At 45.2% G+C, this 19953-nt stretch overlaps 1 protein-coding gene across 1 annotated transcript; it reads left to right on the top strand.

Moving 5' to 3' along the window:
* The first annotated feature begins 9407 nt into the window (after positions 1-9407).
* On the top strand, positions 9408-17819 carry LOC113168370 (Fc receptor-like protein 5). The gene is made up of 6 exons (XM_026369386.2): positions 9408-9438; positions 16010-16045; positions 16320-16583; positions 16663-16908; positions 16983-17138; positions 17302-17819. Exons 1-6 carry the CDS (start codon positions 9408-9410, stop codon positions 17373-17375), a joined length of 807 nt encoding a protein of 268 aa, XP_026225171.1. The 3' UTR covers positions 17376-17819.
* The last annotated feature ends 2134 nt before the right edge of the window (positions 17820-19953 follow it).

Raw genomic sequence — 19953 nt, 5'->3', positions numbered from 1 at the left:
CCTCTGGCCCAATGACAGCTGAGGTAGGCTGCCTGCCTGATCCACACTCACTAACTCACCTGGTTCAACTCTCAGGTTGATGGTGTTGATGGGGTCAGTTTCTAAAATGGATCTCTTCCTGTGGTTTGTTCAAGCAGTCTGTGTGTACACTTTATGAATATCTGTCAGTGAGTAAAAACCTCATCCATCCTATTTATATAACTCCATCTGTTGATGTCTTTACCAAACCCATCAGGAAACACTTTGTTATGGGAACAGAAGAGGTGAAGCACCTTTATCTTCAGACGTAAAGAGGGGTACCAACAATTCTATCCAGCTGAGTACATACTGACACCACAGACAGAAAGATGTCATGGTAGAAAGCACAACACACACAGGAGAAGTGTTTTATTAAGTGACCAGTTAAACCAGGCTTAAGATTTATTTTCAGTAAATTCAGTTTCATAAATCCAACCTCAGTTACCAAACTGTTTGATCCTGACTCAACAACAGGATACCTTACAGGTAATTAAAATCCTGGGTAGAGCCCAAAAATGACTGATGTTGTGTTGACAATACTCATAAATTACTCTCTGTAGAGTTTTACAGTTTGTTTTGTCTCTAGTCATCAGAAACTGATTTATACCAGGAAATCTACAGTCTCTATCATCATAGTTCACAGATTTGTACTTATTAACCAGACAAGATGGTGATCTGCCACCTACCTGGAGGTGAGAGGCAGCTTTTAGTACAGAAAACTCTGCAGTAACGTAGGTTTCAATTCAGTAAATACTGACAATATTGATTGGTGGGGTACACCCTGGACAGGTCAGCAGTCTATCACAGGAGCTACTGGAGACATGTGTGTGCTAATACAAACTAAATAAGCTCTATTCTGCCATCTGCTGGAGAGGAAACACACTGACTAGTTAGCTACAATGAGGAAGGAAGTGGGAACTGCTGCGACCAAACTCAGTGTAGATGTTTTGTAAAGTCATACAATGGATCAAGCAGCTCTGCAGTGTCTGCTCTGTAAGTACAATCTGTATAATTTCTATATCTATAGCTGAGTTTAGAGAAGTGGTGTTGAGATTCAGTGTAAACTGACTAAATTAAAAGCTGAAAGTATCTAAAATGAAATGAGATTTAGAATAAAATGACAGAGTTCAGCATCATGACAACACGCAGCAAAGAGAAGTCTACAGAATAACATGTGAAACACAGGAAGAAGTCATTCTGCAGTAGATTTACTTTGATGATTAGGATCATTGTCCTGATTCGCATGTCAATTCAAATTCAAATCACTCCACATCACCTCCCTCCTTAAACAGCCCATGTGTGCCCCCCACCTTTCTGAGGAGAGAACTGAGGCGGCTAAAGATCAGAAAGCCGCAGGTCCTGACAGTATCAGCCCCAGACTGCTCAGAAACTGTGCTGACCAGCTCTGTGATGTGGTCACATACGTCTTTAACCTGAGCCTGAGCCTGAGTCTGGAGATGGTCCCTGAGCTGTGGAGGACCTCCTGTGTGATGCCGGTTCCTAAGACAATGAGAGAGCCAAACCACTCCAGATCCAGTAGACTTGACTTTCCACCTCATGAAGACCATGGAGAGGCTCATCCTCCGCCACCTTCGCTCTGTGATCAGCACTACAATGGACCCACTGCTGTTTGTCTACAGGCCAAACATCGGGGTGAATGACGCTAACATCTACCTGCTGTACCGGGCACTGACTCACCTGTAGGTTGCCAGAACCACAGTGAGGGTCATGTTTTTTGACTTATCCAGCATCTTCAACACCATATGACCAGCACAGCCCTCCCTCCAAGCTCCCAGCTGATTTCTATAAAGATGGCTCCCTCATCAGGACTGAGCCTACAGGTCACATGACCATCCACCATGTTACCAAGTCTGATGAAGGCCTCTACAAGTGTCACATCAGCAGTCATGGAGAGTCTCCACCCAGCTGGGAATTAATCACTTATTCACCTGAACAGGTGAATTCGCTCTATAGGGAAACCTACAACTACAACGTTAACTATTTACACCACCACGCCCCCTGTTTCACTTTCAGTGTTAGTTCTAAGGTCTGTGCAGTGTTGCCACTAAGCTTAGATTTAGTCGTAATCATTTTTATATATTCCAACAAAGCTGCTTTTTTCTTGTACTTCTTACTGTTGGTATCCAGCATGAACAAATTACTCACAACAAGGCTGTATTTAATCTGGTTGGCCTCCCCACCTATTTAAATCAGGCAGTCCTAGTTGAACCAGGCTGCTCTTTAACTTCTCTTCTTGCAGGACTATGTTGAAGTAATTGTCTTTGTCCCTTGTTTGTAATGTTGGTTCTTTGTTGGATTTGTAGTATCTGGTTTATAACTCCCTACACTCTGACTATCCACACTGAATATAATATTTTACTGAATATTAACTCTTTCTTCTGCCAAAGGGTGACAGAGGTCTGGTGTGTTGTACAGAGTCTGGATGGACAAACATCATTAAAGTATTTCTGTTTGTGTGTACACACTGATACTTGGACTGTGCCTGTTGATGTATCTGTAAACCGTGTTTTATTCAGTGGGTTTTAGAGTTGTATGTTGACCCCTGACCTTCCTGTTCAGAGAAACAACAGATTAAGAATCAGTCTGAGTAAAGTTCAGGGAAATGAATGAATTTCACAGCTAAATACTCACAGAGCTACTTTTATCACAGTCTGCAACAACTTTCCTCTAAACTATAACAGAGAAAACACAGGAAACACCTCATTTTAACACCTTGGACTGACTGAATACTTCACAGCATGTTGATCTCAGACCACCAAGTGTATGATGGGACAAACATCTGTTCAGTATCTACTCTGTAAGTACAACATGTTCTGATTCAATAATTACATGTTCAGCATATGTAGCATGTTGGGAAATGAAGATTAGATACTAGAGTGGAAAGTGAACAGCTTCAAGTCTAGAGAAAGTAAAACGTAGCTGCTGTGACTGACAGATGTGTCGACAATACAGGAAGAGAAACGCATGAAACTGATCTGAGCTAGAAAAGCAAACAGCTTCAGTCAGTCACTAAATTCTAGATAATGTTTAGTCCCACTGATGAAAATGTAATTAAGGACAACTCAGAGATTTTAGACATGGGGGAAATATTAGTACCCAGAGGATTCAGACCCAGTCCCTCCTTACTGGAATGTGACTGTTGGAACCACAGAGCGGTCGTGCTAAACTTTAAGTGATTCACATTCTCATCAGACAGATTTTCAAGTGAAACCATTGCATCAAATATTTAACCTGAGTTCATGTCCTGTGATTTTCAAATGTAAAACATAATAAATTTGGTTTCCTTTAAATGAATCACGTATCATTATATGTTTCATGACTTAATTTAAATTGAACATATCACTGTATAACTGTTCTACTGTAATTGAATGTAACTCTGTGACTGCTCTAAACTCAATGAACCTCTTGTTTCTCTTTAGCTGTAGTGTCACTGCTGTGCTGCAGAATAAACCAAGGTCAGTAAACTTGTGTCATAGTATGAAACTCACTGGTTGTGTCTAAGAAAGAATGGGAGACATGTTAGTGAGGAGGATGTGAAGACTGATTGTTCACACAATTCAGTATTTAGGATCTTAGTAAATGTTTATATTGGAAAAGAATCAATAAATGATTGTTGAACTGAGTTTGACAAGATCTGTGCTGTTGAATAAGTCAACAAATTAACTGAGGAGATGTTATGAAATTAGTAAATATTAGCGGTCTTTTCCTGAAATGATGTGTTTTCTAAATCTTTTATCCCTTCAGCCTGTCTGACTGTGAGTCCGAACAGATCTCAGCTGTTTAAAGGAGAATCTGTGTCTCTGAGCTGTGAGGAGGACGACAGCTCTGCTGGATGGACACTGAGGAGGAACACAAACAAAGACAATAGAGCTGAGTGTGGAGCTGACTGGGGAGAACAACCAGCTGGTTCTTCCTGTAAGATCAACTACATCTTCACATGGGACAGTGGAGTTTACTGGTGTGAGTCCAGAGAGGGATCAACCAGTAGCATCATCAACATCACTGTCTCTGGTAAGATCAGACTGTGGAGTTAGTGTTGATGAGTCTGTGTGGAAATGGATGAAATGCTGTAGTTTGTCTCTGTGTTGAGGTGGATCAGTGATCCTGCAGAGTCCTGTCCTCCCTGTGATGGAGGGACATGATGTCACTCTGCACTGTCAAACAAAGAGCCCTCCCTCCAAGCTCCCAGCTGATTTCTATAAAGATGGCTCCCTCATCAGGACTGAGCCTACAGGTCACATGACCATCCACCATGTTACCAAGTCTGATGAAGGCCTCTACAAGTGTCACATCAGCAGTCATGGAGAGTCTCCACCCAGCTGGATCTCTGTCACAGGTCAGGAGGGGAAAATAAATCTGTGAAATTCTTTATTAATAAATTCAGCTGTGATGATTCATAATGTGACAACAATTATTTTTCCTTATTTTCTAGAAAAGACTTCCACCACATCTCCACCTTCTTTTACCACATCTTCTCCTCCTCCACCTTCATCTCATCCTCTGTCTGTGTTGGTGTCTGCTCTGTCTGTCTATGGTTTCAAACTACTGGTGATACTGGTTTCACTGGTGACACAGAGAAAATCTAAAGGTGAGACACATTCTTCTAGATTTTACTTAAATTAATTAATTAATTGAAAATAATCTGATGAATCTGTTTATTATCTAATTATTTACATTTACCTTTGTTGTCATGGTAACGTGTTTCTATTTCCTTTGTGTCGGTGAAGGTTCTCAGTCGTCCAGGTGAAGTTATAAAAACAGGTCAGCTGATGATGCAGTAAACCTAGGACTCCAGTACATCCTGCAGCACCTGGATCTCTCTGGCACGTATGTCAGGATCCAGTTCGTGGACTTCAGTTCAGCCTTTAACACGATCACATCCATAAACTGACCCAGCTCACCGTACCTGCTCAGTGGATCAGGAGCTTCCTGACTGACAGGAGGCAGCATCACATCTGGCACCCGCACCATCAGCACCGGCGCACCACAGGGGTGTGTCCTTACTCCACTGCTCTTCTTCCTGTACACTAATGACTGCACCTCAGGGGACCCGTCTGCGAAACTCCTGAGGTATGGAGACGACATGACCGTTGTTGGACTGATCCAGGACGGTGATGAGTCTGCATACAGGCAGGAGGTGGAGCAGCTGGTCCAATGGTGTAGTCAGAACCAGCTGGAGCTCAACATGCTCAAGACTGTGGAGATGACAGTGGACTTTAGGAAGATATAGCCACCAGAACCACCAGACACAGAGTCAGCTTCTTCCCCCAAAGCTGTGTCTGGGCTGAACTGTCCAATCCCATAATGCAAGGACTCAGTGCAATAACTTCATGTGACATAGTGAACTGTGTATTGTGTAAATAGTCTGCACCATTTTTCTGCTTTGTGAACTGGAAGCTTTTTGTGTAGCGTTCACGCAGCTTCAACTCGTCCTTCACTAGCAGACCCTGCTCCAGGAAGCCTTCACACAGTCACACAACACACACAGACAGAAACAGGCATATTTAGGCAGGGAGGGGGAAATGTTCAGTTCAGCTGTGTAGGAACACTTTAAACTGAATGTTGATAAGTTCATATATCACTGGAAACTGGTTCAACACTGTGACACAACTGGTAGAAAAGGTTGTGTGAGTAGTGAAAGCAGCAGTAACCAGTATCTGTTGTCCAGTGTGATGTGATTCATTCATTTACTGGTAGTTTTATGTATAAACTAAATGACGTTTGCATGAATTAATCATTTGATGTGTGTGTGTGTGTGTGTGTTTGGAAGTGTGTGGTCGGACCGGTCCTGGTTCTGAAAAACATGTCAGCGAGGTAGATGAGATCACAGATCAAGTCCACGATGAACCAGAGGACCAAATAGTCGGTCTGAAGCTCTTCGAAACACGCCCTGAAACACAGGAAGACATACAGAAGATAAGAAATTATCAAAAGAACAAGAGTTACTGGAAAGAACGAGCATGTGTTTGGTACTTGGCTATGATCAGGGTCCAGTTGTACATCACAGGTACGGTGATAACAAACAGCCAGTAGTAGTAGGTGTTACCTGCTGGATCGATCACTGTGATCTCCTTTGGACTGGACACAAAGAAAATAAATATTAAAACATACCTTTCATTGTCTCTATTAATGATTCTACTCATTGTGGTTCATTAGTCGATGTCTCACTGAGTTATAAATATCTTTATTTGGTTGAGTTAATCAAACCTACGCCTCCTCTTTGGCTTTCTTCTCCTTCTCCTTCTCCTTCTCCTCTTTCAACTTCTGTTTCCTCTCTCTCTTCTCCTTCTTCTCCTTCCTGAGTGAAAAGAAAAGAAGATAAAATTAGTTTAAAATGAATAAAATAGGATGAGCTGAATTTAAAATGTCTGTCAGAATTAAAACTAATTAAAAGATCACAGTAAAAGAACATAAAGAACATTGGTTGATTAGTTTTTAGTGTGTTGGGCGACGGCTGCACAATGAAACATGGATGTTTGTGGCAGTAATTGTTGTATTACTGCTTTTATTGGATCGTAGAAGAATCCTAAAGATAAAACTTACTCCTTCTTCTCTTTTCTCTCTTTCTTCTCTTTCTTCTTTTTCTTTTTCTCGTCCCTGCAGCAACAAACAGATCAGAGAGATCAGCTGTGTCCATAAACACTTAGATTAAACTGTATCTTTTGAATGTGTGGGTCTTACTCCTCCTCGTTGTTGTTGCTGTTGTTGTTGTTGACATTGAACAAAACTCCTGGTCCTGCTCTTTGTGCAGCTCTGAGACAAACAAGAAAAATTCAATTCTTATTAATCCACTTATTTAATTTAAAGTTTGGTAAATACTGACTACACCTCATTTAGCACGTTCACAGGTTTATATAACTAGACTTCAAACCATCTCAGTGGCTTCTGAAACTCTTCATAATACAACAAACTTCAACTTGAATCCTTTATTAGATCCTGAAACTCCTGTTGAGATGATTCAGTGGATAAAAGCAGAACTGGCAACCACAGCAGCTCCTGGTCTACCATACAGTGTGGTCTCACCTGTCCCCCTCCCTGACTGAACCTGGCTCCTCCTCCATGTCTTGTAGAACGATGGTGGGTGGGGTTAACCTGGACGTGGAGGGAGGGGCTAATGGAGCTACTTTATCCATGGAGGTGCTGTTCCCCTGACTTTCTGTTGTTAGAGAGAGAAACATGAAACTAAAACAACTCCAGTTTATCTGTTCTTGACTTCATCAAAGTCTAATCTGGTGTCATCTACCAAGAAGTTTTATTATTTTTAGTTGGAACCGCTAAAGGAACATTTAACAACAATAAACACAGTTTTGCTTTAATAGTATTTTCCAGAACAACTGAGAATCGAGGCTGTTGCTGCTCCTCAAACTCTAATGTAACTTCAACTCTGTAGAAATACAAGATGAACAAAGTAATGTTGATTATAACAGCATCACAGGGACGTATCATAGGGTAAAAACACTGCTTTCATTTCAGGTGTACGACCAAAGTGTCTTGGACACATCAATATGACCAGACAACTGGGTCGTTAGGCCTGTGGTTCTTTTGTTCTGCAGCTCTGAGCACATAAAGTGTTGACTGCATTAACAAATCTACCAGAAACTACTCCGTTATCTCTTTACTCATCTATCAGGTGATAACCTGTTGCCTCGGTTACTAGGCCTGTATCCGCCAGCTGTGCTTCAATCTCATTGCCATGGAAACAGACGAGTAACACACCCCACACACAAACTGATATTTCTGACCTCTTTAAATCCTTTTAATGTTAAGTTTCCAGAGATAAAAGGAGAAAAAAGGAGGAACTGAAGTGAAGACTCAGCAGGACGGTCTCCTCTGTCACCCTGACAGGGATAAAGGGATTAGAGGAGGACGGATGATACGTATGTCTCACATACACCTGCACTCAGAGGTGAATGAAGGAAATGACTGCACACTTAATAATGCATAATAATATTCATAATTATTTTACATCTTTAGACTTTAAGTTAGGATGAGCAAGTGATGAGAAATGAGATCAAACAGAATAGAAATGATTGAAACACACAGAGAAGACAGAGGAAAGACTAGAGACCACACAGAAGAAGAAGAGGGAACAGAAGAAGAATGAGGTAGGAAGGAAATAAGGAAGGAAATAAGGAAGGGAATAAGGAAGGGAATAAGGAAGGAAATAAGGAAGGATTAATGACCTAGAGAAATAACACAGATGACAGGAGCAGAAAGAAAGTAACTGTGAGAGAGGAAGAGACAGTGAAAGGTGTGGAGGGGCAGATTAGTGGTGCTGGTTTTCCTCTGATCCTCCTGAGTCAGCAGTTTAACACTAATAACACACAGACACACATTCAAGCTGCTGAGTTTAACAGGCTTACTGGGAATTAGGCTTCAGTCAGTGTGAGTGTGTGCATGTGTACTGGTATATGTTAGAAGAACCAGTTTACTCCTCTGGGATTGTCTGGTTCTCAAACAGACTTAGATTAAGGTTCAGGTTAGAATCATTTAATAATCAACTTTGTTCTTTTATGTGAGTCAATAAATAAATAGTGGTAGATTAGTGGATCTGGGTGTTAATGTCTGGGTCAGTATGTGTTTTTACATTATAGCAACAATACTAAGAAGGAGAACAGACAACGTGAAGACTGAAGCTACAGAGCTCTGGTCGTCACGTGACCATCTCTCTTTATGCTGCTATATTTGTAGGAACTGCATCAATAAAGATATTTGATATCAAGCTGCAGGAGGTTATTGTGCACTTTAAATCTAAATACACTGAACTTCACAGTATGTTGTAAAACTCAATGAACTCAAAGAAATCTTTGACCCTTAAAATGCACCTGGAGTGAATTTCAAAAATACTAAAACAGAATTAACTGTGTGTTAATTAGTGTTACAGGCTCATAACTAGAGACATTCAGTACTAAAGTCTTTCCTGTGAAGTTTCTCACCTCTGCAGTGTCCATGTTGTTTATGATCTTACGGTTTTTGTGTGTGTTGTTGGTCAGATACAAACAAACCAACAACTTATAAACCAAATAAACCATAAAACAGAATAATAAAAAAAAAACAAACAAACACAGGCAAATGTGAATGTTAAACAATTTCCAAATGTGATTAATGAACTTTTTGGAATCCTGAATCTCATAAGATGGTTCTTAAGATGATGCTAAGGTCATCCTGTCTTGTTTATACCAGGCCTCTAACAACATATTGGCAGAGTGCTGATGGTTTATCTGTGAGATATTAACATAAAACTAAATGTGCTCTCTCCTGTCAATTGCTGGAACGGAAGTATCACATACTATCACAACATACTCAAATACAAAGAGGAAGGAAGTGCAAGAACATGTGTTGATGATCTCACATCAACAAGTAGCACAATGGACCAAACAGCTCTTCAGTGGCTGCTCTGTGAGTACAAGATATGTTATTAAATGATTTTATTTACTGTGAATGAGGAGAGAACATCTTAGTCATTATTTAGAGAAAAGGAAACAAAGAAAAATGCAGGATTTAAAATGTAAATTAACAAGAAAGACGTTCAGTAATTTATGTTCTGACAAGTGGATCACGGTAAAGAAGCCAGATCATGGTCAGATCATTTTTTTTCCCTACTCAGTAAATTTTAACTTTTTTTTAATCAATACTGTTAAAATTTCATTGATCAGCTTTAAATGTTCTGCACGTCTTTGCTGTTACACTGATATGAACATTTTGAGCAGCACTTTACATTAAACTATCCATCCATCCATTTTCTACCGCTTATCCGGGGCCGGGTCGCGTGGTGAGCAGCTTAAGCAGAGATGCCCAGACTTCCCTCTCCCTAGACACCTCCTCCAGCTCTTCCGGGGGAACACTGAGGCATTCCCAGGCCAGCCGAGAGACATAGTCTGTCCAACGTGTCCTGGGTCTTCCCCGGGGACATGTCTCACCGGGGGTCCCAGTGGGACATGTCGGGAAAACCTCCCGGAGGCATCCGGAACAGATGCCCAAGCCACCTCAACTGGCCCCTCTCGATGCAGAGGAGCAGCAGCTCTACTCCGAGCTCCTCCCGGGTGACTGAGCTCTTCACCCTATCACTAAGGGTGCGCCCAGCCACTCTACGGAGGAAACTCATTTCGGCTGCTTGTATCCGGGACCTTGTCCTTTCGGTCATGACCCAAAGCTCATGACCATAGGTGAGGGTAGGAACGTAGACTGACCGGTAAATCGAGAGCTTTGCCTTTCGGCTCAGCTCCTTTTTCACCACGACGGACCGGTACACCGACCGCATTACTGCTGCCGATGCACAAATCCGTCTGTCAATCTCACGCTCCCTATTTCCCTCACTCGTGAACAAGACCCCAAGATACTTAAACTCCTCCACTTGAGGGAGGATCTCCCCCCTAACCTGGAGGGTGCAAGCCACCTTTTTCCGGTTGAGAACCATGGCCTCGGACTTGGAGGTGCTGATTCTCATCCCAGCCCTTTCACACTTGGCTGCAAACCGCCCCAGTACCTGCTGGAGGTCCCGGTCTGATGAGGCCAACAGGACAACATCATCTGTAAAAAAGCAGAGATGAGATCCTGTGGTCCACAAACCGGATTCCCTCCGACCCCTGGCTGCGCCTAGAAATCCTGTCCATAAAAGTAATGAACAGGATCGGTGACAAAGGGCAGCCCTGTCGGAGTCCAACATGCACCGGGAACAAGTCTGACTTACTGCCGGCAATGCGAACCAAGCTCCTACTCCGGAACAAACGGCCCTTAACAAAGGGCCCCGAATCCCGTATTCCCGAAGTACCTCCCACAGGATGCCACGAGGGACACGGTCAAATGCCTTCTCCAAGTCCACAAAACACATGTAGACTGGATGGGCGAACTCCCATGAACCTTCGAGCACCCTGGCAAGAGTATGGAGCTGGTCCAGTGTTCCACGGCCAGGACGAAAACTGACTACTTCAGTGAGTCCCCAGCCTCTGCTTCCTCAACAGAAGGCGTATCGACGGGGTTGAGGAGATCCTCAAAGTATTCCTTCCACCGTCCTACAATGTCCCCAGTCGAAGTCAGCAGCTCCCCACCTCCACTGTAAACAGTGTTGGCAGGAAACTGCTTTCCCCTTCTGAGGCGCCGGACGGTTTGCCAGAATTTCCTTGAGGCAGACCGATAGTCCTCCTCCATGGCCTCGTCGAACTTCTCCCAGGCCCTACTACTAGGTTTTTGCCTGGAGACATTGAGCCTGGAGACTCAACGTTCCCAACAGACCCTCACAATACTTTTGGGTCTGCCAAGTCTATCCAGCTCCCTCCTCCGCCACCGGATCCAACTCACCACCAGGTGGTGATCAGTTGACAGCTCAGCCCCTCTCTTCACCCGAGTGTCCAAGACATATGGTCGGAGGTCAGATGACACAACCACAAAGTCGATCATAGACCTGCGAACTAGGGTGTTCTGGTGCCACGTGCACTGATGGACACCCTTATGCTTGAACATGGTGTTCATTGTGCACAAACTGTGACTAGCACAGAAGTCCAATAACAAAACACCACTCAGGTTCAGATCCGGGAGGCCGTTCCTCCCAATCACGCCCCTCCAAGTATCACTGTCATTGCCCACGTGGGCGTTGAAATCCCCCAGTAGGACGACAGAGTCCCCAGGTGGAGCACCTTCCAGTACCCCTTCCAGAGACCCAATGAAAGCCGGGTACTCTACACTGCTATTTGGCCCGTAGGCACAAACAACAGTGAGAGACCTATCCCCTACCTGGAGGCGCAGGGAAACAACTCTCTCGTCCACCGGGTAGAACTCCAACACATGGCAGCTGAGCTGGGGGGCTAAAAGCAAGCCCACCCCTGCCCGCCGCCTCTCACCATGGGCAACTCCAGACTAGAAGAGAGTCCAACCTCTCTCAAGGAGTTGTGTTCCAGAGCCCAGACTGTGTGTGGAAGTGAGCCCAACTATCTCTAGTCGGTACTGCTCAACCTCCAACACAAGTTCAGGCTAATTTCCACCCAGTGAGGTGACATTCCATGTTCCAATTGCCAGATTCCTTGTCCAGGGATTGGGTTGTCGAGGCACCTCCACACGGCTGCCACCCAATCCACACTGCACCGGCCCCCTATGCTCCTTCCTACGGGTGGTGGGCCTACAGGAAGTCGGTCCCACGTCTCTCCTTCGGGCTCTGCCCGGCCGGGTCCCGTGGGAAAGATCCCGGCCACCAAGCGCTCGCCTACGTGCCCCAACCCCAGGCCTGGCTCCAGGGTGGGGCCCCGTTGACGCTAATCCGGGCGACTTAACTAATCTTGATATTTTATTCATCATAAGGGGTTTATGACTTGCTTAGTCTGGCCCGTCGCCTAGGACCTTTTTGCCTTGGGAGACCCTACCAGGGGCTTAAGCCCCCGACAACATAGCTCCTAGGGTTATTCGGACACGCAAACCCCTCCACCACAGTAAGGTGGCAGTTTGGGGAGGGGTACATTAAACTATTACTAGGTAATAACCATAATATTTCAGCACTAATAAAATAATAACATTGATAAAGTGATATGTATGATAGTTTGGTACTTCCTGTATAAGAACACTCCGACAAAGCGGCTGCAGCCTGGACACATGAAACACAGGGTGCACTTTCATCCTGGCAGGAAGGGCCAGCTGAACAGCAGCAGGATAAACAATCTTGAACGGTTGAACCTTAAGAGGCAAGTCCTTGGCGGAAAGCCACACCTCATCTCCCACCTTGTAAGCAGGAGCTGGCCTCCTGTATTTGTTGGCCTGCCGAGAAGACCTGCCCTGCCTTCGGAGGAGGTGCCGGTGAACGCGGTCCCAGGTGGAATGGCATCGCCGGATGAGGGCCCCAACAGACGACACAGAAGCTCTGGCAGACTGTTCAGGGAAAAGAGGAGGCTGGTAGCCATATGCAGCTTTGAACAGCGAACAGCCCAAGGCAAAGGACGGGAGAGAGTTGTGGGCGTACTCGATCCAAGAGAGCTGGAGGGGTTAGTAGAAGCCATGCATCGCAGCAGCGTTTCCACATCCTGGTTAATCCGTTCCATTTGGCCATTAGTCTGTGGGTGAAAACCTGAAGACAAGATGACTGTGGCACCAAGTGCCCAAGCTGGCACTGTGAACTGCGGGCCCCGATCCAACAAGATATCCTCCGGAAGACTGTGCAATCTGAACACATGGTCCACCAGAAGCATTGCAGTGTCTTTGGTGGACGGCAGCTTGGACAGAGGAACAATATGGACCAGCTTGGAAAACCGGTCCACCAGTCATAATTGCAGTGAAAGGCAGTAAACTAGTCACAAAGTCAAAGGAATTGTGCGACCAGGGTCGCAACGGAACAGGAAGGGCCCTTAACAAAACCAAAGTCTTACTGCAGGCGCAGACCCGACAGGCGGCCAGGTATCGCTTGACGTCCTCCCTCAGCGATGGCCACCAGAATAGTTGGGCGATCAGCGCTGCCGTGCGAAAAACACCCGGATGACAGGCCAACTTTGAGTCATGTCCCCACCTAAGCACCTGCTGACGAAGAGGAGAGGGGACAAACAGACGACCCACGGTGAAACCATGGGGAACAGGAGTGACATGAGGAGCCTTTCTTACCCTCTCTTCTAGGTCCCAGCGGAGGGACCGGACGTTGACTGGGTTAACAATGTGATGGTCGACAGTGTCCTGCTCGGAATCCGAGGTCCCCTCTTCGAACTGGCGAGACAGAGCATCCGGTTTACCATTTTGAGAGCCAGGCCTGAAAGAGAGGACAAAGTTAAACCCGGCCAAAAACAACGCCCATTGAGACTGGCAGGCTCTCCTGGCGGTCTTAATGTATTCTATGTTTCGATGGTCAGTACAGACCAAAAAAAAACTGGACAGCTCCCTCCAACCATGTCTCCGCTCCTCCAAGGCTAGCTTGACAGCGATCAGCTCACGGTTGCCAACATCATAGTTCCCTTCTGCATCAGACAGGTGGCGAGAGAAGAATACACACAGTGTACCTTGTTGTCAACAGCAGCCTTCAGAGAAAGGACCGCCCCGACCCCAGTACTGGAGGCGTCCACTTCCATGATGAATTGTCTCTTGGGATCAGGGAGGTTGAGTATGGGAGCAGAGGTGAACAAATCCTTCAAATGAACAAAGGCTTCCTCAGCAGCCGGGGACCAAACAAACGCCACCTTGGAGGAGGTGAGTAAGTGGAGAGGGGCAGCCACTTTGCTGTAACCCTGAATGAACCGACGGTAGAAGTTGGTGAACCCTAGAAACCTCTGTAGCTGCTTACGGTCTTTAGGAGTAGCCCAATCCCGGACTGCTGAAACCTTGGTGGGGTCCATAGACAACTTCCCTGTTTCCAGGACAAAACCCAGGAAGGTTGTTTTCTGTACATGGAATTCACACTTTTCTGCTTTCACAAAAAGCTGATTATCTAGCAGACGCAGAAGAACAGCACGGACGTTCTGGACATGTTGATCGAGGCTGCTGGAATAGATTAGAATATCGTCAAGGTAAACAAAAACAAAGTGGTTGATCATGTCCCGGAGGACGCCATTCACCAGGGCCTGGAAAACTGCGGAGGCATTGGTAAGACCAAAAGGCATTACTAGATCCTCGTAGTGGCCGTTGGGGTGTTGAATGCCGTCTTCCACTCGTCTCCTTCCCTAATCCGAACCAAGTGGTAGGCATTGCGCAGATCCACGCAAATCCGCTGGAGTTTAACGGGCACTGATGAGCATGGTGTCCAGCCTCCCCACAATAGAGACAAAGACCCCCCAACAGGCGACGCTGCCTCTCAGCCGCTGGCAGACGATATGTCCCAGCTGCATCAGTTCTCCTGGATCCGTTGGAAGAGGGGAAGGAGGAGCAGCCTAACGTCTGTCGCCTCGAAGAAGCGGGTCTTCAGTGGTCGAGGGCCCCAGTCCAGTTGAGGAGGTGGATGAAGGAGCACGCCCACGAGTGCGTTGGTCTAGCCACTGCTACGTCAGCTACGCTGCAACCACTTGGCGATGGGCGGAAGGATTGAATATTGAGGTCAGTTCCTCTGCCAACTTATCGAAAGAGGAACAGCACTCATCCTGTTTCTCCCATTCAGCCATTCCACACTCATGTGCCATTCTGCAGAGGAAAGAAAGTGTGTACGCAAACTTGCACCGCTCAGTGGCAAATGAATTTGGCTGGAGCTCAAACAAAATCCTAAGCCCAGCCAAAAACGAGCGACACTTGGTAGCGTCCCCGAAAAAATCGGGAGGTGCCAATTCGCACTCAGCAGAGGGAGAATTAGCCAGGAACAAGCCTGGTCCGCAACCACACTAGCAGAGGCGAGGGCCGAAACATGTGCATCAGTCTGGTTCTGCTGGAACAAACAGACTAAGCAAAGCTACACTGACAAACAAACTAGTAGTACTCAAACTCACAAACCCTGGATGAAAAGCCAGAGGTCGGGGAAAAGGTGAATGGAGGGATGAGAATACAAACAAGACGACAGTTGACACACTAGCAAATGACCGACAGACAGCAACGTAAATACAAGACACACTAATGACAAACATAACACACCTGCTAAAAAACACACACCTGCTGCCACTAGAACCAGCCGAGACATGTCCCCAGAAGTGAAGTCATACACAAACAGGAAAAAACTAAAATACAGAGAGTTCCTGGGACACTGCCTCAGCTGGTCGGAGGAAGGAAATGTAACAGATAGTTACTGCTCGGGTTGGTTCTTTATGCTTCAAACACTCTGACTTCAGGTACTGATCATCGTTAAGAAATCAAAATAATTAAGAATAATACAAAACCTGCTGATCAGGCAGAAAAAGTGCTGAAATTCTCTGATCTCATGTGAACTTCAAAAAGTCTCCAGCTGTTTGTGCAGAGCTGCATGTGTTTGATGATTCATGATGATTACACTGAAATAACCAGTAGAAAAGTGTGTTTCCAGTTTATTACCATGAATTCATTTCTATCTCCAACTCTCATAATATTAATTATTTATTTATTTCTTCTTCAGTCGTGATCCCACTGCTGTGCTGCACAACAAACCAAGGTCAGTAAACTTCTCTACTGATTCTTTAAAGATGTTAAAACATTCAGCTCCTTAACTTACACTTGTACAGTGTTTTTTGATAAATAGATGAAGGTGATTGAAGCTAACGCTCGTTCAGATTGAGTCTGTGTTGAAGAACGACCATATTTACACAGAAACTGATTTTACTTTACAGAGTTCTTCATCTCCTGGAGACACAGACTTCTCCAAACAACTAGTTGGTCCTTTAAAACTAATTTGTGCAATTTCTGCATCCACATGAATCTTTCTGCAGTTCGTCTGACTGTGAGTCCCAACAGATCTCAGCTGTTTGAAGATGAGTCTCTGTCTCTGAGCTGTGAGGAGGACGACAGCTCTGCTGGATGGACGGTAAAGAGGAACACAAAGATAGACACCAGGAAACAGTGTGGAGACGGTTGGGGGAGAACAGCTGGTTCCTCCTGTAACATCAGCTACATCAACTCACTGGAGAGTGGAGTTTACTGGTGTGAGTCCAGAGAGGGATCAACCAGTAGCATCATCAACATCACTGTCTCTGGTAAGATCAGACTGTGGAGTTAGTGTTGATGAGTCTGTGTGGAAATGGATGAAATGCTGTAGTTTGTCTCTGTGTTGAGGTGGATCAGTGATCCTGCAGAGTCCTGTCCTCCCTGTGATGGAGGGACATGATGTCACTCTGCACTGTCAAACAAAGAGCCCTCCCTCCAAGCTCCCAGCTGATTTCTATAAAGATGGCTCCCTCATCAGGACTGAGCCTACAGGTCACATGACCATCCACCATGTTACCAAGTCTGATGAAGGCCTCTACAAGTGTAACATCAGCAGTCATGGAGAGTCTCCACCCAGCTGGATCTCTGTCACAGGTCAGGAGGAAAACTCTGAGTTCAACATTTATTACATCCACACATTCACCTGAACACGTGGATTCTCTCTACAGAAAATAAAACCACAGCTCCACCCACATCTGCCACCCCACCTCCTACCTCCATTCCACCAGAGCTTGTGTTCAGACTGGTCCTCCACCTGGTGGTGTTCTGTCCGTACTTCATCTCCACTCTCCTCATGGTGTCTTTATATCGACACAGACCCACAGGTAACACTCTGAATCAGTCACTGAATTAACAAACACTCAACACAATCAGTCAACCAATCATAGTAGTTCTTAATATTTGTTTTTATCATTTTATTTATGTTGTGTTGATTTTTTTTACCGTCTATAACCTGAATGTAAAGTTTCTGATTATTTCCTCTGACAGATAATGAACCAACATCAGCATCCACCCAGGACTTTGATGACATCGTAGTAGTCACCACCGAGTATCACTTCTGATCCCAGTTCACTGTTACGTTAGTGAGATGATAGTTACACTGAAGTTTATTCATTTTAGAAATAGAAGTTCACCTGCTGCACTGAAAATGAGATTTAATGGACTTTAAATGTAATAAATAGTTCTGTGACCATTTACAAGTCAACGTGTCAAAACCAGTTTAGTTCACTCCAGATATTAAGTTAAACTGTTCAACATGACGTCGTGGGAAGAAAACATCTGTTTAATGTTGCTCATGTCTATTTACATTTCCTGCAGCCAGTGCTCGTTGGTGATTGGTGCCTGTTGACCTCATGGTCCCGTCTCCTGCTCCTGCTGGAGTCCTTTGCTTTGTGCCTTTTTTGTCTACATACCTGTTAGTCCTGGAGTTTTTGAGCATTTTATACTGTTAATAATTATTGAAACCTTCACACGTGTCTCTTTAGTGTTACTACTCCCTACTTTTGTCGTCCGTGTTGCTTTATTGTGTCTTCTTACCTTTAAATATTGCACTTTACCTTTTATACCTTCTTCTTCTTTCGGCTTTTCCCATCAGGGGTCGCCACAGCAAATCATCCTTTTCCACCTAACTCTATCATGAACATCTTCTACCCTAACACTAGCCAACCTCATGTCCTCTGTTATAACATCCATATATCTCCTCCTTGGTCGTCCTCTTGCCCTCCTGCCTGGCAGCTCCATCTCCAACATCCTTCTACCAATATACTCACTATCCCTCCTCTGAACATGTCCGAACCATCTCAGTCTGGCCTCTCTGACTTTGTCGCTAACACATGCAACGTGAGCCGTCCCTCTGATGTACTCGTTCCTTATTCTGTCTAACCTGGTCACTCCTAAGGAGAACCTCAACATCTTCATCTCTGCTACCTCCATCTCAGCCTCTTGTCTCTTTCTCACTGCTACCGTCTCTAACCCATAGAGCAGAGCTGGTCTCACCACTGTCTTGTACACCTTTCCTTTGAGTCTTGCTGACACTCTTTTGTCACACAACACTCCTGACACTTTCCTCCACCCGCTCCAACCTGCCTGCACTCTCCTCTTCACCTCTTTTCCACACTCTCCATCACACTGAACTGTTGACCCCAAGTACTTAAACTCCTGTACCTTCTTCACCTCAGCCCCCTGTAACCTAACATTTCTACCTTGATCCCTCTCGTTCAGACACATGTATTCTGTCTTACTACGACTGACCTTCATGCCTCTTCTTTCCAGAGCAAACCTCCACCTCTCCAGCTGTTCCTCTACCTGCTCTCTACTCTCACTGCAAATCACAATGTCATCCGCAAACATCATTGTCCAGGGTGATTCCTGTCTGACCTCATCCTTGGCACCTCCTGATCCTTGGTGTAGTCCCACCTCCACCTTGAACTCCTCTGTCTGACCTACAGCACATCTCACCACCGTCATACTTCTCTCATACATGTCCTGAACTACTCTGACGTACTTCTCTGCCACTCCCGACGACCTCATACAGTACCACAGCTCCTCCCTCGGCACCCTGTCATACGCCTTCTCTAAATCTACAAAGACACAATGCAGCTCCTTCTGACCATCTCTGTACTTTTCCATCAACATTCTCAAAGCAAAAATGGCATCAGTGGTGCTCTTACGGGGCATGAAACCATACTGCTGCTCACAAATCTCCACCTTCTTCCTAAGCCTGGCTTCCACTACTCTTTCCCACAGCTTCATTGTGTGGCTCATCAACTTTATTCCTCTATAGTTGCTGCAGTTCTGCGTGTCACCCTTGTTCTTAAAGATCAGAACCAGAACTCTTCTCCTCCATTCCTCAGGCATCTTCTCACTCTCTAGAATCCTATTGAACAAACTGGTTAGAAACTCCACTGCTGTCTCTCCTAAGCACTTCCACACCTCCACAGGTACGTCATCAGGACCAACAGCCTTTCCACTCTTCATCCTTTTCAGAGCCCTCCTAACCTCATCCTTTCCAATCTCTGCTATTTCCTGCTCCACAACATCCACATCTTCCTCCCTTCTTTCCCTGTCATTTTCCTCGTTCATCAGCTCCTCAAAATACTCCTTCCATCTTTTCTGCACACTCTCCTGGGTTGTTAGTACCTTTCCATCTCTGTCCTTAATCACCCTTACCTGTTGCACATCATTCCCATCTCTATCTCTCTGTCTGGCTAGCCTGTACAAGTCCTTCTCTCCTTCCTTTGTGTCTAACCTGTCATACAGCTCATCGTAAGCTTTCTGTTTGGCCTTTGCCACCTCCCTCTTCACTCTACGCTGCGCTTCCTTGTACTCCTGTCTACTTTCCTCAGTCCTTTCTACATCCCACTTCCTTCTAGCTAACCTCTTCCTCTGGATGCATTCCTGTACTTCCTCATTCCACCACCAAGTGTCTTTACCTTCTTTCCTCTTTCCAGATGACACACCTAGCACCTTCCTACCTGTTTCCCTGATAACCTCTGCTGTAGTTTCCCAGTCATCTGGAAGCTCATCCTGACCACCCAGAACCTGTCTCAACTTCTGCCTGAATTCCTCACAAGTTTCTTCATTCTTTAACTTCCACCACTTGGTCTTCTTTTCTGTCTTCCCTCTCTTCTTCTTCCTGAC

This window comes from Anabas testudineus, chromosome 18 (assembly GCF_900324465.2).
Source record: "Anabas testudineus chromosome 18, fAnaTes1.2, whole genome shotgun sequence".
Lineage (NCBI taxonomy): Eukaryota > Metazoa > Chordata > Actinopteri > Anabantiformes > Anabantidae > Anabas > Anabas testudineus.
The sequence above is the reverse complement of the archived record's forward strand: the minus strand, read 5'-3'. Positions and strand labels throughout refer to the sequence as shown.

What these genes read in the sequence shown, in the direction of transcription:
- LOC113168370 (XM_026369386.2), top strand. Translation starts at nt 9,408, where the DNA reads ATGGACCAAACAGCTCTTCAGTGGCTGCTCT. An exon ending in GTGCTGCACAACAAACCAAG is followed by an intron (nt 16,046 to 16,319) that starts GTCAGTAAACTT and finishes ATCTTTCTGCAG; the next exon opens with TTCGTCTGACTGTGAGTCCC. An exon ending in CAGCTGGATCTCTGTCACAG is followed by an intron (nt 16,909 to 16,982) that starts GTCAGGAGGAAA and finishes TTCTCTCTACAG; the next exon opens with AAAATAAAACCACAGCTCCA.